This window comes from Schistocerca americana, chromosome 2, assembly GCF_021461395.2.
Source record: "Schistocerca americana isolate TAMUIC-IGC-003095 chromosome 2, iqSchAmer2.1, whole genome shotgun sequence".
NCBI classification, from domain to species: Eukaryota; Metazoa; Arthropoda; class Insecta; order Orthoptera; family Acrididae; genus Schistocerca; species Schistocerca americana.
The window spans coordinates 387,200,607-387,220,370 of NC_060120.1; the positions used below are offsets into that span (position 1 = coordinate 387,200,607).

General features: G+C 47.5%; 1 protein-coding gene across 1 annotated transcript in view; it reads right to left on the minus strand.

The window, feature by feature from the left end:
* Positions 1–236: 236 nt before the first annotated feature.
* LOC124594042 overlaps positions 237–19,764 on the minus strand; it is a 58,239-nt gene continuing 38,711 nt past the window's right edge. The window contains exon 3 of the mRNA XM_047132393.1: positions 237–422. Coding sequence (XP_046988349.1) covers positions 237–422 — 186 coding nt within the window. The remainder of the gene's footprint in view (positions 423–19,764) is intronic.

Genomic DNA, 19,764 nt, shown 5'->3' on the forward strand with positions numbered 1-19,764 from the left:
AAGAGGGTTCTACTATGAAAAAATAGACACTTTGCGAATATAAATTTCATCATTTTTTACTCAGTCTTTGGAAATTAAAATCAGAGCAGCAGTGTGTACAAGTCCACGGGTACAGGAAAGTAAGTTGTTTCCGTTTGCACAAGTATTTTTTCTGTACATTCCAGAGAAAGTAATCTTGTTTTAAAAAACCCACGTCTGTAGTCCACTGAAGTTTCAGTACCCCAGGGCGGTCACTGCTACTGTTCCCTTCCATTCTTGCTCGGCGGCTGCTGCTGGTAGTGGTACGTTAGACGAGGCATCAGGCAAGTTTCCACCAGCTCCTCCATCGCCTCAGTCAGCCTCCTACGGAAGCGTTCGTCCCGCCGGTACATCGCCCTCACCAGAGCCGCCCTGTTAAGCAGGTAGCACTCCAGGTCGGCAGCCTGCGAAGCAAGAACGACGAATTAAGGTCAGTTAATCTCCTGTAGCTGTACCTTTAACGTGATGTGTATTTATTTACAAGCTGGAGGTGGAGAAGTTTACAATCTCTACAAAAGTGACAATTACGGAACTCTTGGAGCAAGCGTAGACTACTGTTTAATTGGTAGGAATCCTCGCCACGTAGGACCAATGTATACATAACGTACACACTGATTTGACTATTCTGAATAGTGAAATTTCACTCATCGGTGAGCACCACTGAAATACAGGAAAACGGACTGGTAGAAGATTGATGAAGGTTAAACATTCGCTGACAGCCAACTTACAGAGATTCAAGAATCAGTATAGATGTGTCTAGGGTTTTACTAGAGCCGCCTACATACATCTGCAGTGGGACGAACTAATACAGAATTACAGTAATTGGAGCGTTTCATAATTTCACTCTACTCCATACTCTATTAATGGGAAGAAATCGTACGGTTCCATGGGAAGTATCAGCTGACATGCCCTTCAGAGTCAACCGCATACAGGCGAAGAAGTGATACGACATTTGGAGAAGTAGAGTCCCAATATGGGTATGAAATTGTTTACGAGAAATGCCGAACGAAATTAAGCAAATTTAAACAAGGTATTAGTAATAAGAGCGAAGGCGGAAATTATATTTTGTATGAGAGTGACCGAACTAGAAACAAGCAGAAACTTTTAGAAGTCACAGGAAAAATAAATGTCAAGTCTAGCACAATTTGCCCATTGGAGAAATCATGCATAGTAAATGGCCCTTTAAGGAGCTACAGCTCTAAAACCACACACTGTCAGCTATGACTGGGATTAAGTGTGCATATTGTGCAGCTCAAATTGCTAAGCGTTAAAAAAACAACCTTTTCTTATTCAAATTTTGCAATATTTTCCTTGAGACTGCCTCTGTGCCTCACTGCTGTGATTTAGGTTACGTAAGCAGCTCCGCAACAGTGGGGATGGATACAGTGCTCTGTTCCACTGAGCTAGGGACGCTATCCACGGGGCTGCTGAGTATGCAACGCTTTCACTAGATTCAGAGCCAACCAATGAGAGAGCAGAGATCCATCACGTGGGGGATGAGTTGGCCGACGAGACAGTGGCCGCAGCAGGGGATCGCCAGCACTTCCCATTGAGGGCAAAATGCTCTCCACCACAATGTGCGGTTCCCCCCGCGGTCGTATCAGGCGACAGGCCAAATGCACCCTGTAGAATAGGAGAAGGTGAACAAATCTCCAATCTTTTTCATTCCATGTGCTAGAGTGAACGGGATCAGTCCTCGATACCCACCTACGGTCCTTAACCCATCCTGACGCATACAACATTTAAACTAACCTTCCCTAGCTAACAGGCGCCATCTTTAGTCCAACAGATAATTAATTAAAGGTAATTGCTTAAGTTTGACACGAACATTTAAATACCTGTCTAATGCTTGTTTCGACAGAAGCGATACTTCTGCGATGTTTAGTGGGTACAGCTTGATAGTTACGTCTCCTACACTAGAAGTACATCGTCTACAGTAGTAATCCTGTACTCTACACTGCTGTGCACTTCACTATCAAGTGCCTGGCAGAGGGTTTATCGAACTCTCAGGCTGTTTCTGTACATTCTGTAACAGTGCACGGGAAAAACCCACACTCAGCTCTTCCCGAACGAGCTAAGATTTATTTTATTATGATCAAAAATGCTTCAAATGGCTCTAAGCACTATGGGCCTTAACATCTGAGGTCATCTGTCCTATAGACTTGGAACTACTTAAACCTAACTTACCTAAGGACATCACACACATCCAGGTCCGAGGCAGGATTCGAACCTGCGACCGTTGCAGCAGCGCGGTTCCGGATAGAAGCGCCTAGAACCGCTCTGTCACAGCGGCCGGCTATTATGATGACCATTCATGCCTATGTAGCTGGGCACTAACAAAATATTCTCTCACTAAGAACAAAGTTGATAAATTTCATAAGAATATTCTGGCGCCCCGACAATCTTCTTTGCATTAATGTATGCTACCACAATTTGCGTATCATATCCGCCGCACACTCTTCCCTGTTCAGTGATAATACAAAGCGAGCCGCCCTTCTTTGAACTTCTCCGGTGTACTCCGTCAATGCTGTCTGACGCTCATCCCACACACGCAGCATAATACTAGAGAAGATGGCGGAAAAACATAGTGCAAGCAGTCTCTTCAGTAGAGGATTGGAAAATGAGCTGTTGCGGGCGCTGTCAGCCAGCGAAGGTTGCGTTATAGAACGTTTCTTTTTCTTTCTTTGAGTAAATACACTGCGTTATTCATAGACATGAAAGGAATGCCAGTGTATGGGAGCACCCTTGCTGCTCATGTTGTGTATTAATTACCTTGCAGACAATATTAATAGTAAACGTCAGGCTATTTGAAGATGATGCCGTTACCTATATTTAAGTACTATCTGAGAGAAGCTGCATAACTATTCCGTCAGATCTCAAGACTTTAACGTGATGAAGAGATTGGCAACTTACTCTAAACGTTCAGAAATTTAAAATTTTGCGCTTCACAAAACGAAAAAATGTATCCTATGATTATAATATCTGAGTCATATTTGGAATGGGCCAACTCATACAAATACTTGCGTCTAACACTTTGTAGGGACATGAAATGGAAGTGTCACATTGCCTCACTCGTGACAGACTTGTTTATTGGTAGAATACTGGGAAGTGCAAAAGAGATCGCTTAAAAATCGCTGATGCGATCGCGTCTAGAGTATTGTCCAATTTCATGAGACCCGTACCGGATAGGACTATAATAACGGGGGATATTGAACGTATACAGAGATGGGCAGTACGAATGGTCATAGGTTTGTTTAATCCGTGGGAGAGAGTCACAGAGATACGGAAGTAACTCAACTGACAGAAGCTTCAAGAACCCGCTTTAAACGATAATTTTAGGCGAATACAACCCCCTCTGTATCTCTCACATAGGGATCGTGAGGATAAGGTTAGAATATTTACTGCACCTACAGAGAAATTCAAACAATCATACTTCCCGTGCTCCATATTTAAATGGAACATGAAGAAACCTTTGTAAATAGTGTGTTCGAGAGTACCCTCTGCCAGACAACTCAAGGTGGTCTGCAGAGTGTAGATGTAGATATAAAAGCATTTGATAAATTCTGTAGCTATTCTATCTTGCGTTTCTAACTGGCCTTAGAAAGCACCTGATTGTCCTGACTGCAACTTTGCAAGGCAGACATAAATTAACTACCGATTTTTCTGACACCAGCTTTGCACTGAAAAAATTGCAGCTGCGAATAACGCAACTTTCAGAAAGATTACTTTAGATTTAGTGGCTTAGATCTATTTCATCTTTGTTTGATTAGTTCTGTAATTCCTTTTTCAGTGCACGCTGGAATTGCGCCTCTTAAAATAGCTCACTGACCTTCAGTGTCGTGTGCCCACTGACAGTTTCCCCACTGCAGAAAATACGGTACTTAAAGTACTGAAATGTTTTACAATAAATTCGGTCGAGAACAGTTTCCACAGTTGCTGAAATTAACCAAATTGAATCTTACGATTAGTTTTATTGAAGTAGTAGACCAGCTCCGAAGTTAACTAATCTTAGTAAGATTACATGTTTTAATTTAATAGCTGTTCAATAAGGAAACTGTGTGTTCTTTGTTTATTACGTTGTGTCGTGTTTGCTAAAAGAACTTAAGTCGACGACAGTGATATTTCATTCCCGCTTTCTCGCTACTCCTACACCCGAACGTGCCTATCTACTAAACTGAACAGCAGATTATGGAACATCAAGTACTGCTTGTAATTGCTGCCAGTCTACGGAATGGATTAACCTGCGAAACTGCAGGACCCGTTACAGCATTATGAAGTGAAAATGTTATTGTTTGTTTCTTTGTCACTCTGTTGTACCTAACTGCAGGTGGTCAACCGCTCCTCTGTAGTCTGCTGGTCTAATATGACAAAGCTGGGACGACACATTAACGCTGAGAAAAAGGTTGGACATGAAGAGAGGCCCCAAGCACAAACACCCTGCCGTTGCTCCAGGAGTAAAGCAAAATGTTACATCTGAAAATAAAAGCACTTCCATGGGAGGAAACTGAGGACCAGTTTAGCCATTCGTGAAAAGTCTGCCAGTGTTAATTTTAAGGAATCAAGAAGATTGTACTGAGTTTTCTTTTAGTGTTCAACCCTGAGGTGGGTTTGCAGCAGCGCGCCATTCCTCTCTTCTGTCTGACTACCTCTACATTTCCACGTATGTGTTTCATCCAGCGCCATTCATGTCTGTTGCATGTATGGTATCCTTGTTCGCTCCCGCTGATTCCTTCCCTCAATAGGTCCTCCTGCTATTGTTCCAGTGGTGTGTTGTGTCGTAGGTTGTGCCCTACAAGTTGGTCTCTTCTTGTTTGGGTGTGCCTCCACAAAGATCTGGTTTCCTGTACTCTTCTAAGCACCTCTTCATTTGTTACTTTGTCTCTCCAGCTGATCATCATCCTTCTATAGCACCACGTCTCCAGGGCCTCTAGCCGTCCTCTCTCTTCCAGTTGTTGGTTGGTTTGTGGGATTAAAGGGACCAAACTGCTACGATCATCGGTCCCTTTTTCCATATACTAAAAATACCCACAGAGAATAAAAACGATTAACAGAACACATCACAGACGACACAGAACTAGAGAAACTTAGACAAAGACCAGACAAGACGAACTAAAACCACACAGAGAGTGACGGTGGTTGGCCGTCCATAGAAACAAAAAAGGAAAAGCCAACCACCGAGAAATGCAAAAACTCCGACTAAAATCGTAGGCCAAAGGCCAGAATCAACAAAAAACAAACACTCAGATTAAACGATAGAAATCCTCTGCCTGAATAAAACGTAAAGCTAAGCCAGCCATAGCATGGTCATCAGTTAAAAGGGCAGAGAGCGTATCAGGTAGCGCAAATGTCTGCCTGACCACAGCTAAAAGGGGGCGGGCCAACAAAATGTGGGCCACTGTCAAAGCCGCCCCACAGCGACATAGAGGAGGGTCCTCCCGGCGAGTAAATAACTGTGTGTCAGCCGGGAGTGGCCAATGCGGAGCCGGCAAAGGACTACTGAGTCCCTGCGAGTGGCTCGCAGGTATGACCGTCACACAGCTGTCGTCTCCTTGACAGCAGAGTTTATTACGCGTGGTCAGTCCGCGCCATTCATCATCCCATAGCGCAAAAACTTTGCGGCGTGACACTGCCCTCAAATCCGTCTCTGGGAGGCCAACATCCAGAGATGGTTTACTAGTGTCCTCTTTCGCCAGTCAGTCAACATTTTCATTGCCTGTTATCCCAACATGGCCCGGGGTCTTCACAAAGACCACAGAGCGGCCGCAACGGGCGAGAGTATGCAGGGACTCCTGGATAGCCATCACCAGACGAGAACGAGGGAACACTGGTCGAGAGCTCGTAAACCGCTCAGGGAATCGCTACAGATCACGAAGGACTCACCTGAGCAGGAGCGGATATACTCTAGGGTACGAAAGATGGCGAGCAGCTCAGCAGTGTAAACGCTGCAGCCATCCGGCAATGAACGTTGTTCGGAACGGTCCCCTAGAGTTAGCGCATAACCGACACGACCAGCAACCATCGAGCCGTCAGTGTAAACAATGCCAGAGCCCTGATATGTTGCGAGGATGGAAAGAAAGCGGCGGCGGAAGGCCTCTGGAGGGACTGAGTCCTTCGGGCCCTGTGCCAATTTCAGCTGAAGGCGAGGGTGAGGCACACACCACGGGGGTGTACGCAGAAGTGCCCGGAAAGGAGGCGGAAGAGGTAAAGCCCCAAGCCCAGAGATAAGCGCTCTGACGCGGACCGCTATCTTACATCCAGCCCTGGGCCGACGTTCTGGAAGATGGACGTGCGACTGTGGGATCAGTAGCCGATAGTTAGGATGCCCGGGCAAGCTGAAAACATGGGCAGCATAAGCGGCCAGTAAACTTTTGGCGCCGTAACCGCAGTGGACGGACACCTGCTTCCACAAGTATGCTGTCCACAGGGCTGGTCCGGAAGGCACCTGTGGCAAGGCGTATCCCACTGTGGAGGATAGGTTCCAGCTCCCACAACGCAGATGGGGATGCTGAGCCATAAGCCAGGCTCCCATAATCCAGGCGGGATTGGATTAATGCCTGGTAGAGCCGTAACAGGGTAGATCGGTCGCCGCCCCAGCGGGTGTCGCTCAAGCATCACAGAACATTTAGATGCCGCCAACACATCTGTTTAAGCTGCCGAATGAGGCAGCTAAGTCAACCGGGCATCAAAAACCACACCCAAAATCCTATGTGACTCCTCCACAGCAAGAAGTTCGCCATCAAGATAAAGCCGCGGCCCCAGGTGAACAGTGCGTCGCCGGCAGAAATGCATAACGCAGGTCTTGGCCGCCGGAAACTAGAACCCATGAGCTACAGCCCAAGACTGCGCCTTACGGATAGCGCCTTGTAGCTGACATTCAGCAGCTGCAATGCCAATAGAGCTGTAGTGAAGGCAGAAGTCGTCAGCATACAAGGACGCTGAGAGACGTTCCCACCGCCGCAGCGAGCCCGTTAATGGCTATTAAAAACAGGCAGACACTTAAAACAGAACCCTGTGGCACACCGTTCTCCTAAACTTGGGAGGAACTATATGAGGCCGCGACTTGCACGCGGAAGGTACGATACGACAGAAAATTTCGGATAAAGATCGGCAGAGGGCCCCGAAGACCCCATCCATGAAGTGTAGAAAGGATGTGATGACGCCATGTCGTATCGTACGCCTTCCGCATGTCGAAAAAGACGGCGACCAGGTGCTGACGGCGGGCAAAGACAGTACCGATGGCCGACTCCAGGCTCACCAGATTGTCGGCGGAGGAGGGGCCTTTACGGAACCCACCCTGAGACAGAGCAAAAAGACCCCGAGACTCCAGTACCCAGTTCAACCGCCGGCTCACCATCCATTCAAGTAACTTGCAAAGAACGTTGGCGAAGCTAATGGGATGGTAGCTGTCCACCTCCAAAGGGTTCTAGCCTGGTTTCAGAATGGGGATAACAATACTTTCCCGCCATTGCGACGGAAACTCACCCTCGACCCAAATACGCTTGTAAAGGTTGAGGAGCCGTCACTGGCAGTCCACTGAAAGGTGTTTCAGCATCTGACAGTGGATGCTATCTGGCCCAGGAGTGGTATCAGGACAAGCGGCGAGGGCACGGTGAAATTCCCACTCACTGAATGGAACATTGTATGATTCAGAATTGTGGGTGCGAAAAGAAAGGCTCTGACGTTCCATCCACTCTTTAATGGAGCGGAAGGCCAAGGGGTAATTGGAAGAAGCGGAACTCAGAGCAAAATGTTCTGCCAAACTGTTGGCAATTTCGTCAGAGTCCGTGCAAACTGCTCCATTCGGTGGGAGCTCAGGGACGCTGACAGGGGTCCGATAGCCATAGAGGCGTCGGGTCTTGGCCCAGACCTTTGATGGAGAGACATGGAGGCAAATGGTGGACACATACCGCTCCCAGCATTCCTGCTTGCTTTGGCGGATAAGGCGGCGGGTCCGCGCACGCAGCCGTTTGAAGGTGATGAGGTGTTCAATGCAGGGATGTCGCTTGTGACGCTGTAGCGCCCGCTGGCGATCTTTAATCGCCTCAGCGATCTCAGGCGACCACCAAGGCACAGTCCTCCTCCGAGGGGACCCAGAAGAACGGGGAATGGAAGATTCTGCTGCAGTAACGATGACAGTGGTGATGGAGTGAACCACCGCATCAATGGTGGAATTAGAGAGAGGCTCAATAGCGGCAATGGAGGAGAAAAAGTCCCAGTCAGCCTTATTCATAGCCCATCTGCTAGGGCGCCCAGAAGAGTGACGCTGTGGCAGTGACAGAAAGATCGGAAAGTGATCACTACCACACAGGTCGTCATGCACTCTCCATTGGACAGAAGGTAAGAGGCTAGGCTGCAGATCGAAAGGTCGATGGCGGAGTACGTGCCATGCGCCATGCTGAAGTGAGTGACTGTACCATCATTTAAAATGGAAAGATCCAGCTGTTCCAATAAGTGCTCAATGGTGGCGCCTCGACCTGTTGCCACTGACCCACCCCACAGAGGGTTATGGGCGTTGAAGTCGCCCAGTAACAAGAAAGGTGGCGGCAATTGGGCTAGCAGTGCAGTCAGGTCGTGCTTGCGCGACATCACCATCCAGTGGAAGGTAAAGACTGCAGACGGTAACAGCCTGTGGCATCCACAACCGAACAGCAACAGTCTCTAAAGGTGTTTGTAGAGGAACAGACTCGCTGTGAAGAGAGTTAAGGACATAGATGCAGACGCCACCAGACACCCTTTCATAAGCTGCCCGGTTCTTATAACAACCCCAATAGCCACGGAGGGCGGTGGTTCGCATTGCGGGAAGCCAAGTTTCCTGAAGAGCAATGCAGAAGAAAGGGTGAAGGCTGATAAGTTGTCGGAGCTCAGCTAGATGTTGGAAAAAAACCACTGCAGTTCCATTGGAGTATGAAATTGTCCATGACTGAGGAAGGCGTGGAGGGACTGGGAAGGCAATTTACGCCGCTTGTTCACTCACTCACTCACTGCCACCAATTCAGAACCTGCATGAGTGACATCCATGGCGTCTGAGGGACTGGCGAGATCCAGGTCTTCAGCAGACGCCAGAATCTCGACCTCGTCCTCAGACGCTGAGCTTGTTGGAAGTGGTGGGATGGGTGCCACCGCAATGTCGGGATTCTTGGGTACCTTTTTCTTTTTCAGCTTACTTCGCTCTGCCTTCGGTGGTTCAGGCTGGGAGGGCTCCACTGGGTCAGTCTCAGGGACAGACGACGACCGTGAGACCCTACAACCAGGGACCGGTGGTTGTTTGAGCCACCTGCAGCTGTCTGCTTTTGAACCGGTCGGAACTGGCTAAGGGAGGTCCCCAAGGGACCCCTTCCTGGCGAGAGGAGCCAAAGAAGTCTTACGCTTCTCCGGCTGGGAAGGGGGAACTACTGTCCCCGATGGTTGGGGGGGGGGGGGGGGCGTTGCTCCTGAAGTAGATGGAGCAGGAGCAACAGGGAGTTTAGTACCCCCCCCCCCCCATCATCAAGGGGGCAGGTGTGGTCCTTCGACTCAGAGCTGACTGGAGCTGACAGTTGCGGCATATGAAGATGTCATATGCACTGGATGAAGCCGATCATATTTCCGTTTAGCATCAGTGTACGTCAGTCGGTCCAGGGTCTCCATTTTCTTTATTTTCCTTTCCTTCTGCAGAATTGGACAGTCCGGCGAGCAAGGCGGATGGTGCTCTCCGAAATTGACACAGATGGGAGGCGGGGCACAGGGAGTATCAGGATGGGATGGTCGACCACAATCGCGACATATGAGGCTGGAAGCACAGCGTGCAGACATATGGCCGAACTTCCAACACTTGAAGCACCGCATCGGGGGAGGGATATATGACTTGACATCACAACGGCACACCATCACCTTGACCTTCTCAGGTAATGTGCCGCCCTCGAAGGCCAAGATGAAGGCACCAGTGGCAACTTGTTGATCCCTCGGATCCCGGTGGACGCGCCTGACGAAATGGACACCTCGTCGCTCTAAATTGGTGCGCAGCTCGTCATCGGACTGTAAAAGGAGGTCCCTGTGGAAAATAATGCCCTGGACCATATTCAAACTTTTATGTGGCGTGATAGTAACGGAGACATCCCCAGCTTATTACAAGCGAGCAAGGCCCGCAACTGGGCAGAGGATGCCGTTTTTATCAATACCGAACCGGACAGCAATTTGGACAAGCCCTCCACCTCCCCAAACTTGTCCTCTAAATGCTCTACAAAGAACTGAAGCTTCATGGATAGAAAGGATTCCCTATCAGTTCTGGTACAGACGAGATACCTGGGCGAATACGTCTGACTTTCATTCATTGCTTTTCGTTCCTCCCATGGTGTGGCCAGGGAGGGGAACGATTTGGGGTCATAAACGTTACCTTTAAAATGAGCTCTCGAACGCTTATAGACTGCTGGTGGCTGGCCACCAGCAAGAGAAGATGTGCCACGCTTTATTGCGTGTCATCCACCCTGATGCCACCTACTCCGACCAAGGGCCCTCCCCACAGGCGCCACGCAGCCACAGCAAAGGCCACCTGGCAGGATGGCCATTGCCGTTAGTTTCGATGCCCCAGGGAGATTGAGATATGGAGGTCAAACCCGACAGGGGGCCATCACATAAGGCCGAAACGTTTGAGACTCCTTTTAGTCGCCTCTTACGACAGGCAGGAATACCACGGGCCTATTCTTACCCCCGAACCCGCAGGGGGGTCTTCCAGTTGTCCAAGTTTCACATCCGTATAGGGCCACACTCCAAACGAAACCTTTCATGACACGTTTCCTTACTTTCAGACATTGTTGCTGATGGGTAAGTTCCTTCCCAAGATTAAATGCAATTTTGTTCTTTTGCATTCTGCTCGCAATTTCTTTCCGGCTTCTACCATCCCTTGTGGTTTTGATTCCTGCTCATCTCTTCGAATTCTCATTCTCAGAAGTTCTTCTTCTGCACCTGTACTGCATATCATCACTTTGGCCTTTTTATTGTTTATTCTCATGCCATACTGAAAAATATAATTTTTTTCATTGTTCTGAGGACTTCCTCTAGATCTTCTTTTGTCTTCGTGACTATAGCAATATTATCAGCATAACATAGCTTGTTTATCTACTGCCCATTAATTTTGATCCCCACCTCAGTAGTTTCTCGAACTTGTTCTATAGCTTCCTGGATGTAAGCATTGAATATAAGAGGAGAGAGAGCACAACGCTTATCTTACCCCTTTTCTAACGTTTGCTTCTTGTTCCTGATGACAGTTCCTAATCACTGCCACCCCATTCTTATAGAAACTGAGTATCACACGGATGTATTTGTACTTTATTCCACTTTTCCTCAGTACTCTGAATATCTCTTGCCAGATAACGTTATCAAATGCCTTTTCCATGTCTATGAAGGCAATACCAGTTTATTTTTCTATAAATTCTTTTCAATAACTAGTCTCAGTGCCAGAATCGCCTCTTGTTCCCAACCCCCTTCTGAAACCTAACTCATCTTCACTCAGTATATCCTCCACCTTTTCAATTCAGAACTATTTTTATGAGGATTTTTATGCATGTGATGTTAGGCTTAGAGTTCGGCACTGTTCACATTTTGTACCTGCTGCCTTCTTTGGTATAGGAACAATGACATTTCTGGAAGTCTGTCGGTATCTCTCCTGTGCTATAGATGTACCTAGTAAGTTTAACCAGCTGTCACCAGCATTCTTTACTAGTTCTGCAGGGATGTCATAAATACTCGTTGCTTTGTTGTTTGTTAGAGCTCTGTCAAATTATTCTTGCAGAATGTAGTCTCCCTTGCCATCTTAATCTACTTGCTCTTCTCTTCCTATTACTTTCTCCAAAAGAGGTGTTCCGGCATACAACTTCTTTATGTATTCTTTCCATCTCTTCACCATGTCTTCACCAAACAGCATTTTCCCCTCTTCATTTTCTATTGTGCCTGAGAGTATTGTTTTAAGTTTGTTGAAAAATTGATTTTTCTATTCTGTAGGCTAAATCAGTTCTTCCCTTTGCATATTTTCTTCCACTTCCTTGCACATTTCTCCAAAAAGTATTTTTTTTTGCTTCCTAGCTTCTCTTTTAACTAAATTCCTTAGTGTTCTGTATACAGCTTTTCCTTGTTCATCAGTTGCTTTTTTATAATCTTCTGTTTTCTATGAGCTCTGAGTACGAAGGGCCAAAAGAAGGGCACATTCCGCCAATAAATGGGGTACCAACAGCCTGGCACCACAACCACATTGTGGGAGACGTTCGTTAGGCGAAATTAAACAGTGAGTATGACCAATGCGTAGATGACATAAGACAGTGGACTACTTCCGAGACGAGTGGAAGAAAGAGCGCCAAACCGCAGTAGGCTCCTCGATGTTCTACATCTACTCTACATTGATACTCCGCAAGCCACCCAACGGTGTGTGGCGGATGGCACTTTACGTGCCACTGTCATTACCTCCCATTCCTGTTCCAGTCGCGTATGGTTCGCGGGAAGAACGACTGTCTGAAAGCCTCCGTGCGCGCTCTAATCTCTCTAATTTTACATTCGTGATCTCCTCGGGAAGTATAAGTAGGGGGAAGCAATATATTCGATACCTCATCCAGAAACGCACCCTCTCGAAACCTGGCGAGCAAGCTACACCGCGATGCAGAGCGCCTCTCTTGCAGAGTCTGCCACTTGAGTTTATTAAACATCTCCGTAACGCTATCATGGTTACCAAATAACCCAGTGACGAAACGCGCCGCTCTTCTTTGGATCTTCTCTATCTCCTCCGTCAACCCGACCTGGTACGGATCCCACACTGATGAGCAATACTCAAGTATAGGTCGAACGAGTGTTTTGTAAGCCACCTCCTTTGTTGATGGACTACATTTTCTAAGCACTCTCCCAATGAATCTCAACCTGGTACCCGCCTTAGCAACAATTAGTTTTATATGATCATTCCACTTCAAATCGTTCCGTACGCATACTCCCAGATATTTTACAGAAGTAACTGCTACCAGTGTTTGTTCCGCTATCATATAATCATACAATAAAGGATCCTTCTTTCTATGTATTCGCAATACATTACATTTGTCTATGTTAAGGGTCAGTTGCCACTCCCTGCACCAAGTGCCTATCCGCTGCAGATCTTCCTGTATTTCGCTACAATTTTCTAATGCAGCAACTTCTCTGTATACTACAGCATCATCCGCGAAAAGCCGCATGGAACTTCCGACACTATCTACTAAGTCATTTATATATATTGTGAAAAGCAATGGTCCCATAACACTCCCCTGTGGCACGCCAGAGGTTACTTTAACGTCTGTAGACGTCTCTCCATTGATAACAACATGCTGTGTTCTGTTTACTAAAAACTCTTCAATCCAGCCACACAGCTGGTCTGATATTCCGTAGGCTCTTACTTTGTTTATCAGGCGACAGTGCGGAACTGTATCGAACGCCTTCCGGAAGTCAAGAAAAATAGCATCTACCTGGGAGCCTGTATCTAATATTTTCTGGGTCTCATGAACAAATAAGGCGAGTTGGGTCTCACACGATCGCTGTTTCCGGAATCCATGTTGATTCCTACATAGTAGATTCTGGGTTTCCAGAAATGACATGATACGCGAGCAAAAAACATGTTCTAAAATTCTACAAGAGATCGACGTAAGAGATATAGGTCTACAGTTTTGCGCATCTGCTCGACGACCCTTCTTGAAGACTGGGACTATCTGTGCTCTTTTCCAATCATTTGGAACCCTCCGTTCCTCTAGAGACTTGCGGTACACGGCTGTTAGAAGGGGGGCAAGTTCTTTCGCGTACTCTGTGTAGAATCGAATTGGTATCCCGTCAGGTCCAGTGGACTTTCCTCTATTGAGTGATTCCAGTTGCTTTTCTATTCCTTGGACACTTATTTCGATGTCAGCCATTTTTTCGTTTGTGCGAGGATTTAGAGAAGAAACTGCAGTGCGGTCTTCCTCTGTGAAACAGCTTTGGAAAAAGGTGTTTAGTATTTCAGCTTTACGCGTGTCATCCTCTGTTTCAATGCCATCATCATCCCGTAGTGTCTGGATATGCTGTTTCGAGCCACTTACTGATTTAACGTAAGACCAGAACTTCCTAGGATTTTCTGTCAAGTCGGTACATAGAATTTTACTTTCGAATTCAATGAACGCTTCACGCATAGCCCTCCTTACGCTAACTTTGACATCGTTTAGCTTCTGTTTGTCTGAGAGGTTTTGGCTGCGTTTAAACTTGGAGTGGAGCTCTCTTTGCTTTCGCAGTAGTTTCATAACTTTGTTGTTGTACCACGGTGGGTTTTTCCCGTCCCTCACAGTTTTACTCGGCACGTACCTGTCTAAAACGCATTTTACGATTGCCTTGAACTTTTTCCATAAACACTCAACATTGTCAGTGTCTGAACAGAAATTTTCATTTTGATCTGTTAGGTAGTCTGAAATCTGCCTTCTATTACTCTTGCTAAACAGATAAACCTTCCTCCCTTTTTTTATATTCCTATTAACTTCCATATTCAGGGATGCTGCAACGGCCTTATGATCACTGATTCCCTGTTCTGTACATACAGATTCGAAAAGTTCGGGTCTGTTTGTTATCAGTAGGTCCAATATGTTATCTCCAGGAGTCGGTTCTCTGTTTAATTGCTCGAGGTAATTTTCGGATAGTGCACTCAGTATAATGTCACTCGATGCTCTGTCCCTACCACCCGTCCTAAACATCTGAGTGTCCCAGTCTATATCTGGTAAATTGAAATCTCCACCTAAGACTATAACATGCTGAGAAAATTTATGTGAAATGTATTCCAAATTTTCTCTCAGTTGTTCTGCCACTAATGCTGCTGAGTCGGGAGGTCGGTAAAAGGAGCCAATTATTAACCTAGTTCGGTTGTTTAGTGTAACCTCCACCCATAATAATTCACAGGAACTATCCACTTCTACTTCACTACAGGATAAACTACTACTAACAGCGATGAACACTCCACCACCGGTTGCATGCAATCTATCCTTTCTAAACACCGTCTGTACCTTTGTAAAAATTTCGGCAGAATTTATCTCTGGCTTAAGCCAGCTTTCTGTACCTATAACGATTTCAGCTTCGGTGCTTTCTATCAGCGCTTGAAGTTCCGGTACTTTACCAACGCAGCTTCGACAGTTGACAATTACAATACCGATTGCTGCTTGGTCCCCGCATGTCCTGACTTTGCCCCGCACCCATTGAGGCTGTTGCCCTTTCTGTACTTGCCCAAGGCCATCTAACCTAAAAAACCGCCCAGCCCACGCCACACAACCCCTGCTACCCGTGTACCCGCTTGTTGCGTGTAGTGGACTCCTGACCTATCCAGCGGAACCCGAAACCCCACCACCCTATGGCGCAAGTCGAGGAATCTGCAGCCCACACGGTCGCAGAACCGTCTCAGCCTCTGATTCAGACCCTCCACTCGGCTCTGTACCAAAGGTCCGCAGTCAGTCCTGTCGACGATGCTGCAGATGGTGAGCTCTGCTTTCATCCCGCTAGCGAGACTGGCAGTCTTCACCAAATCAGATAGCCGCCGGAAGCCAGAGAGGATTTCCTCCGATCCATAGCGACACACATCATTGGTGCCGACATGAGCGACCACCTGCAGATGGGTGCACCCTGTACCCTTCATGGCATCCGGAAGGACCCTTTCCACATCTGGAATGACTCCCCCCGATATGCACACGGAATGCACATTGGTTTTCTTCCCCTCTCTTGCTGCCATTTCCCTAAGGGGCCCCATTACACGCCTGACGTTGGAGCTCCCAACTACCAGTAAGCCCACCCTCTGCGACTGCCCGGATCTTGCAGACTGAGGGGCAACCTCTGGAACAGGACAAGCAGCCATGTCAGGCCGAAGATCAGTATCAGCCTGAGACAGAGCCTGAAACCGGTTCGTCAGACAAACTGGAGAGGCTTTCCGTTCAGCCCTCCGGAATGTCTTTCGCCCCCTGCCACACCTTGAAACGACCTCCCACTCTACCACAGGTGAGGGATCAGCCTCAATGCGGGCAGTATCCCGGGCAACCACAGTCGTAGTCCGATCAGGGGATGCGTGGGACGAGCTGGCCGTCCCCGACAAACCCCCATCCCGACCCCCACAGTGATGCCAATTGGCAACAGCCTCAAGCTGTGTGACCGAAGCCAACACTGCCTGAAGCTGGGAGCGAAGGGATGCCAACTCAGCCTGCATCCGAACACAGCAGTTGCAGTCCCTATCCATGCTTAAAACTGTGTTGCAAAGAACGTCTGAACTAATCTACAGAGAGCGCAAACAAATCGACAAAATTTAAACGGTTATTAAAATACAAGATTGCCTAGTAAATGCAGTAATGCTGCTACTTGCGCACTGCTGACACTGCTCGGCAGCGGAAGGAGACTAAGCGAAATTACACTATTCAGGTACTAAAACACGATGCTACACTCTCAAATACTATAATACGCCCGAAATTTATGAATTAAACAATGCAAGAACCAAAAACACGCAAAGAAATTAAGAATTAAACTATGTAACAAATGAGTGAGCTAGGAGTATACGACTTGCTGCTGCAGCTGCTTATCCAACGGCGGCAGGGAGCACACTGACTGCGACCAACCGACACTGGTCGTTCAAAACAAAACAGTAGACAAACGACTACGCGAATTTACACTATTCAGGTACTAAAACGCGATGCTACAACTCTCAAATACTATAATACGCTCGAAATTTATGAATTAAACAATGCAAGTACCAAAAACACGCAAAGAAATTAAGAATTAAACTATGTAACAAATGAGTGAGCTAGGAGTATACGACTTGCTGCTCAGCTGCTTATCCAACGGCGGCAGGGAGCACACTGACTGCGACCAACCGACACTGGCCGTTCAAAACAAAACAGTAGACAAACGACTACGCGAATTTACACTATTCAGGTACTAAAACGCGATGCTACAACTCTCAAATACTATAATACGCCCGAAATTTATGAATTACACAATGCAAGTACCAAAAACACGCAAAGAAATTAAGAATTAAACTATGTAACAAATGAGTGAGCTAGGAGTATACGACTTGCTGCTGCAGCTGCTTATCCAACGGCGGCAGGGAGCACGCTGTTGCAGAGAAGTGCACCAGATGCCATTCCACTTTTGGACAAAGACAGATTTGATGTGTTTCCGCATATCTGCAACTGGAACCGTGGAAAAGTGTGTGTGTGTGAGGAGGAGGGGAGGGGGGGGGGGGGAGTATCTGCCTTTCTAGGCAAACTGTCAGCCAGTTCATTCCCTGCGATACCCACATTACTTGGGACCTGGAGAAAGAGACCTGAGCAGTTGGCACAGCCAAAGGCAGATACCTCATGGACTGCAGAGACCAGAGGATGACGAGAGTAGCATCGGTCAATAGCCAGCAGGCTGCTCATTGAATCGGTACAAATGAAAACACTGTGGAGGGAGGCCAGAGACACAAAATAGAGGGCTCTGAATTGCTAGAAGCTCTGCTGTGTACACTACATGACCCCATTAAGTTTTAAGCCAGTAGGAGACGTGAAAGCGTATCACACGCTGATCTATTGTCTTAGAAGCATCAGAGTAGAAGACGGTGGCACCATGGAAATCTGCAAGGACTGCACACACAAGATGCCAGAAAACCACAGGGGCGACAGACACCTTAGGACCCTGGAATATGTCGGTCCTAACCTGTGATCTAGGCACCATCCAATGTGGGGGGGAGGGGGGTTGTGGGTGGAAATACAGAGGGCTCATTCCAGGAAGTGGAGATGGATATCCCAGCAGAGGAAGTCGGACACATTCGAACCGGCAATCCCACCAATGAGCGATTGTCAGGAGGGAGACATCCCTAATTTGCAAAGAGGACAGGGTACATGGGATAGTCAGGGGAATGGCGATTGCGTAAGAAACCAGGAGTTGGCTCCATCGTATTTGTAGAGCAGGAATCACTCGGTGCCTGTGAGGTGACTCAATGGGAGTAGTGCGAAAGGCACCAGTAGGCAGACACACCCCACAACGGTGAACAGGGTAAAGTATTTGCAGAGTGGAAGTATCTGCTGAGCAATAAACCTGACCACCATAATCTAGTCTGCACAAGATAAGAAGATGGTGAAGATGGAGGAGGGTGGTATGGTCTGCACCCCAAGATGTGTGGGCCAGGATGCCATGAACATTTAGCTTCTGCATGCATGTAGTCTTTAGGTGGCGAATATGGGGCAGTCACATCAGCTTTTTGCCAAAAATAAAGCCCAAGAAACGGGTCTGTGCTGCAACGTCGACGAGCTGGTCGCCTAAATAAAATTCTGGGTCGGGGTGTACTGTGCGTCGACAACAAAAATGCATAACCCGCGGTTTGGAGGGAGAAAACGAAGCCATGGGAGATGCCCATAGGATGCCCATAGGATGGCGCCTTGGAACCAGCACTCAGCAGATGCTACCGAGGGGGAACTGCACCAGATGCAAAAGTCGTCGACTTACAACCCTGGGGTAACCACAGGCCCAATAGAGGTTACAAACCCATTGATGGCTATGAAGAAGAGTGTGACACTTAACACAGAACCCTGTAGGATACCTTTCTCCTGAATCCGAGGGGCGCTGGGTGAAGTACCAACTCGAACCTGGAAGAGTTGGTGAGATAAAAACTCGTGGATAAAAATGTAAAGTGAGCCGCAAAATCCCAGTCTTTGAGATGTAATGGCGCCAAGCCATGTTTTATGCCTTCTATAGGTCAAAGAAGACCACGAAAAGGTGCCAGCGGTAAGTAAGAGACTGTCACATTGCTGTTTCCAATCTGAATAAATGCTCAGTTGGAGATCGTCCTTCCCAGAAGCCACACTGATACGGGAACAAAAGCCCCGAGATTCGAGTACCCAACATAATCTGAAGCTAACCGTCCTCTCGATTATTTTACAAAGTCCATTCGTCAGACTAATCAGGCAGTACCTGTCAAGAGAGGTTGGGTTCTTCCCAGGCCTAAGGATGGAAATAATTATGCTGTCTCGCCATTGTGACTGGAAAGCACCCATGAGCCAAATACAGTTAAAGAACCTCAGCGGATGTTGCCTCTGGGGTACGTCCAAGTGTTGGATCATCTGACAGGATAGAACCTGGGCCTAGGGCCATGTCACGTGAAGAGGTATAAGCCTGCAAGAATTCCCATTCAGTAAAAGGTTCATTATGGGGCTTGAGTTTGAGCAGAGGGGATTTGTTCAACTCAACGTTTCTGCCAAAGAATGTAGCAGGATAGGAAGTGGACGCCAGTGCCATCGCGAGGTGTTCTGCAAGGACCAATGGATCAGTTCACATATCAACCTTGGATGTTAAGAACCTGGACATTTGACTGTCAGTGGCAGCCTAGAAGGCTATGGAGCTTTGACCAAACCTGCAATGAAGAGGCATATGTCCCTAGGGAGGAAACAGTGCTTCCAAGATTCTTTTTTACTCGGCTTAAAAGGTAATGAGCCTTAGCACTGGGACACTTGAAACCTAGGAGGCTCGTCCATGAAGGGTTTCATTTAAATCGCTGCAGTGCCCAGCTGTGGTCCTGAACAGAAACTGCTACACCCTTCATCCACCGCAGTATCAGTTGTTGTTGACTGGGACCTGTGGGTGGGGTGGGGGTGGGGGGATATCAGTGCCACCAGCATGAAGAATAGACAGAGACGCACTGTACAACCACATCAGTGCAATTTGAGAGGCAGGCGTCTAAGTGCCCAGCAGGCATATATAAAGGCCAACTGGGCCTGCAGAAAGACGAACAGGGGG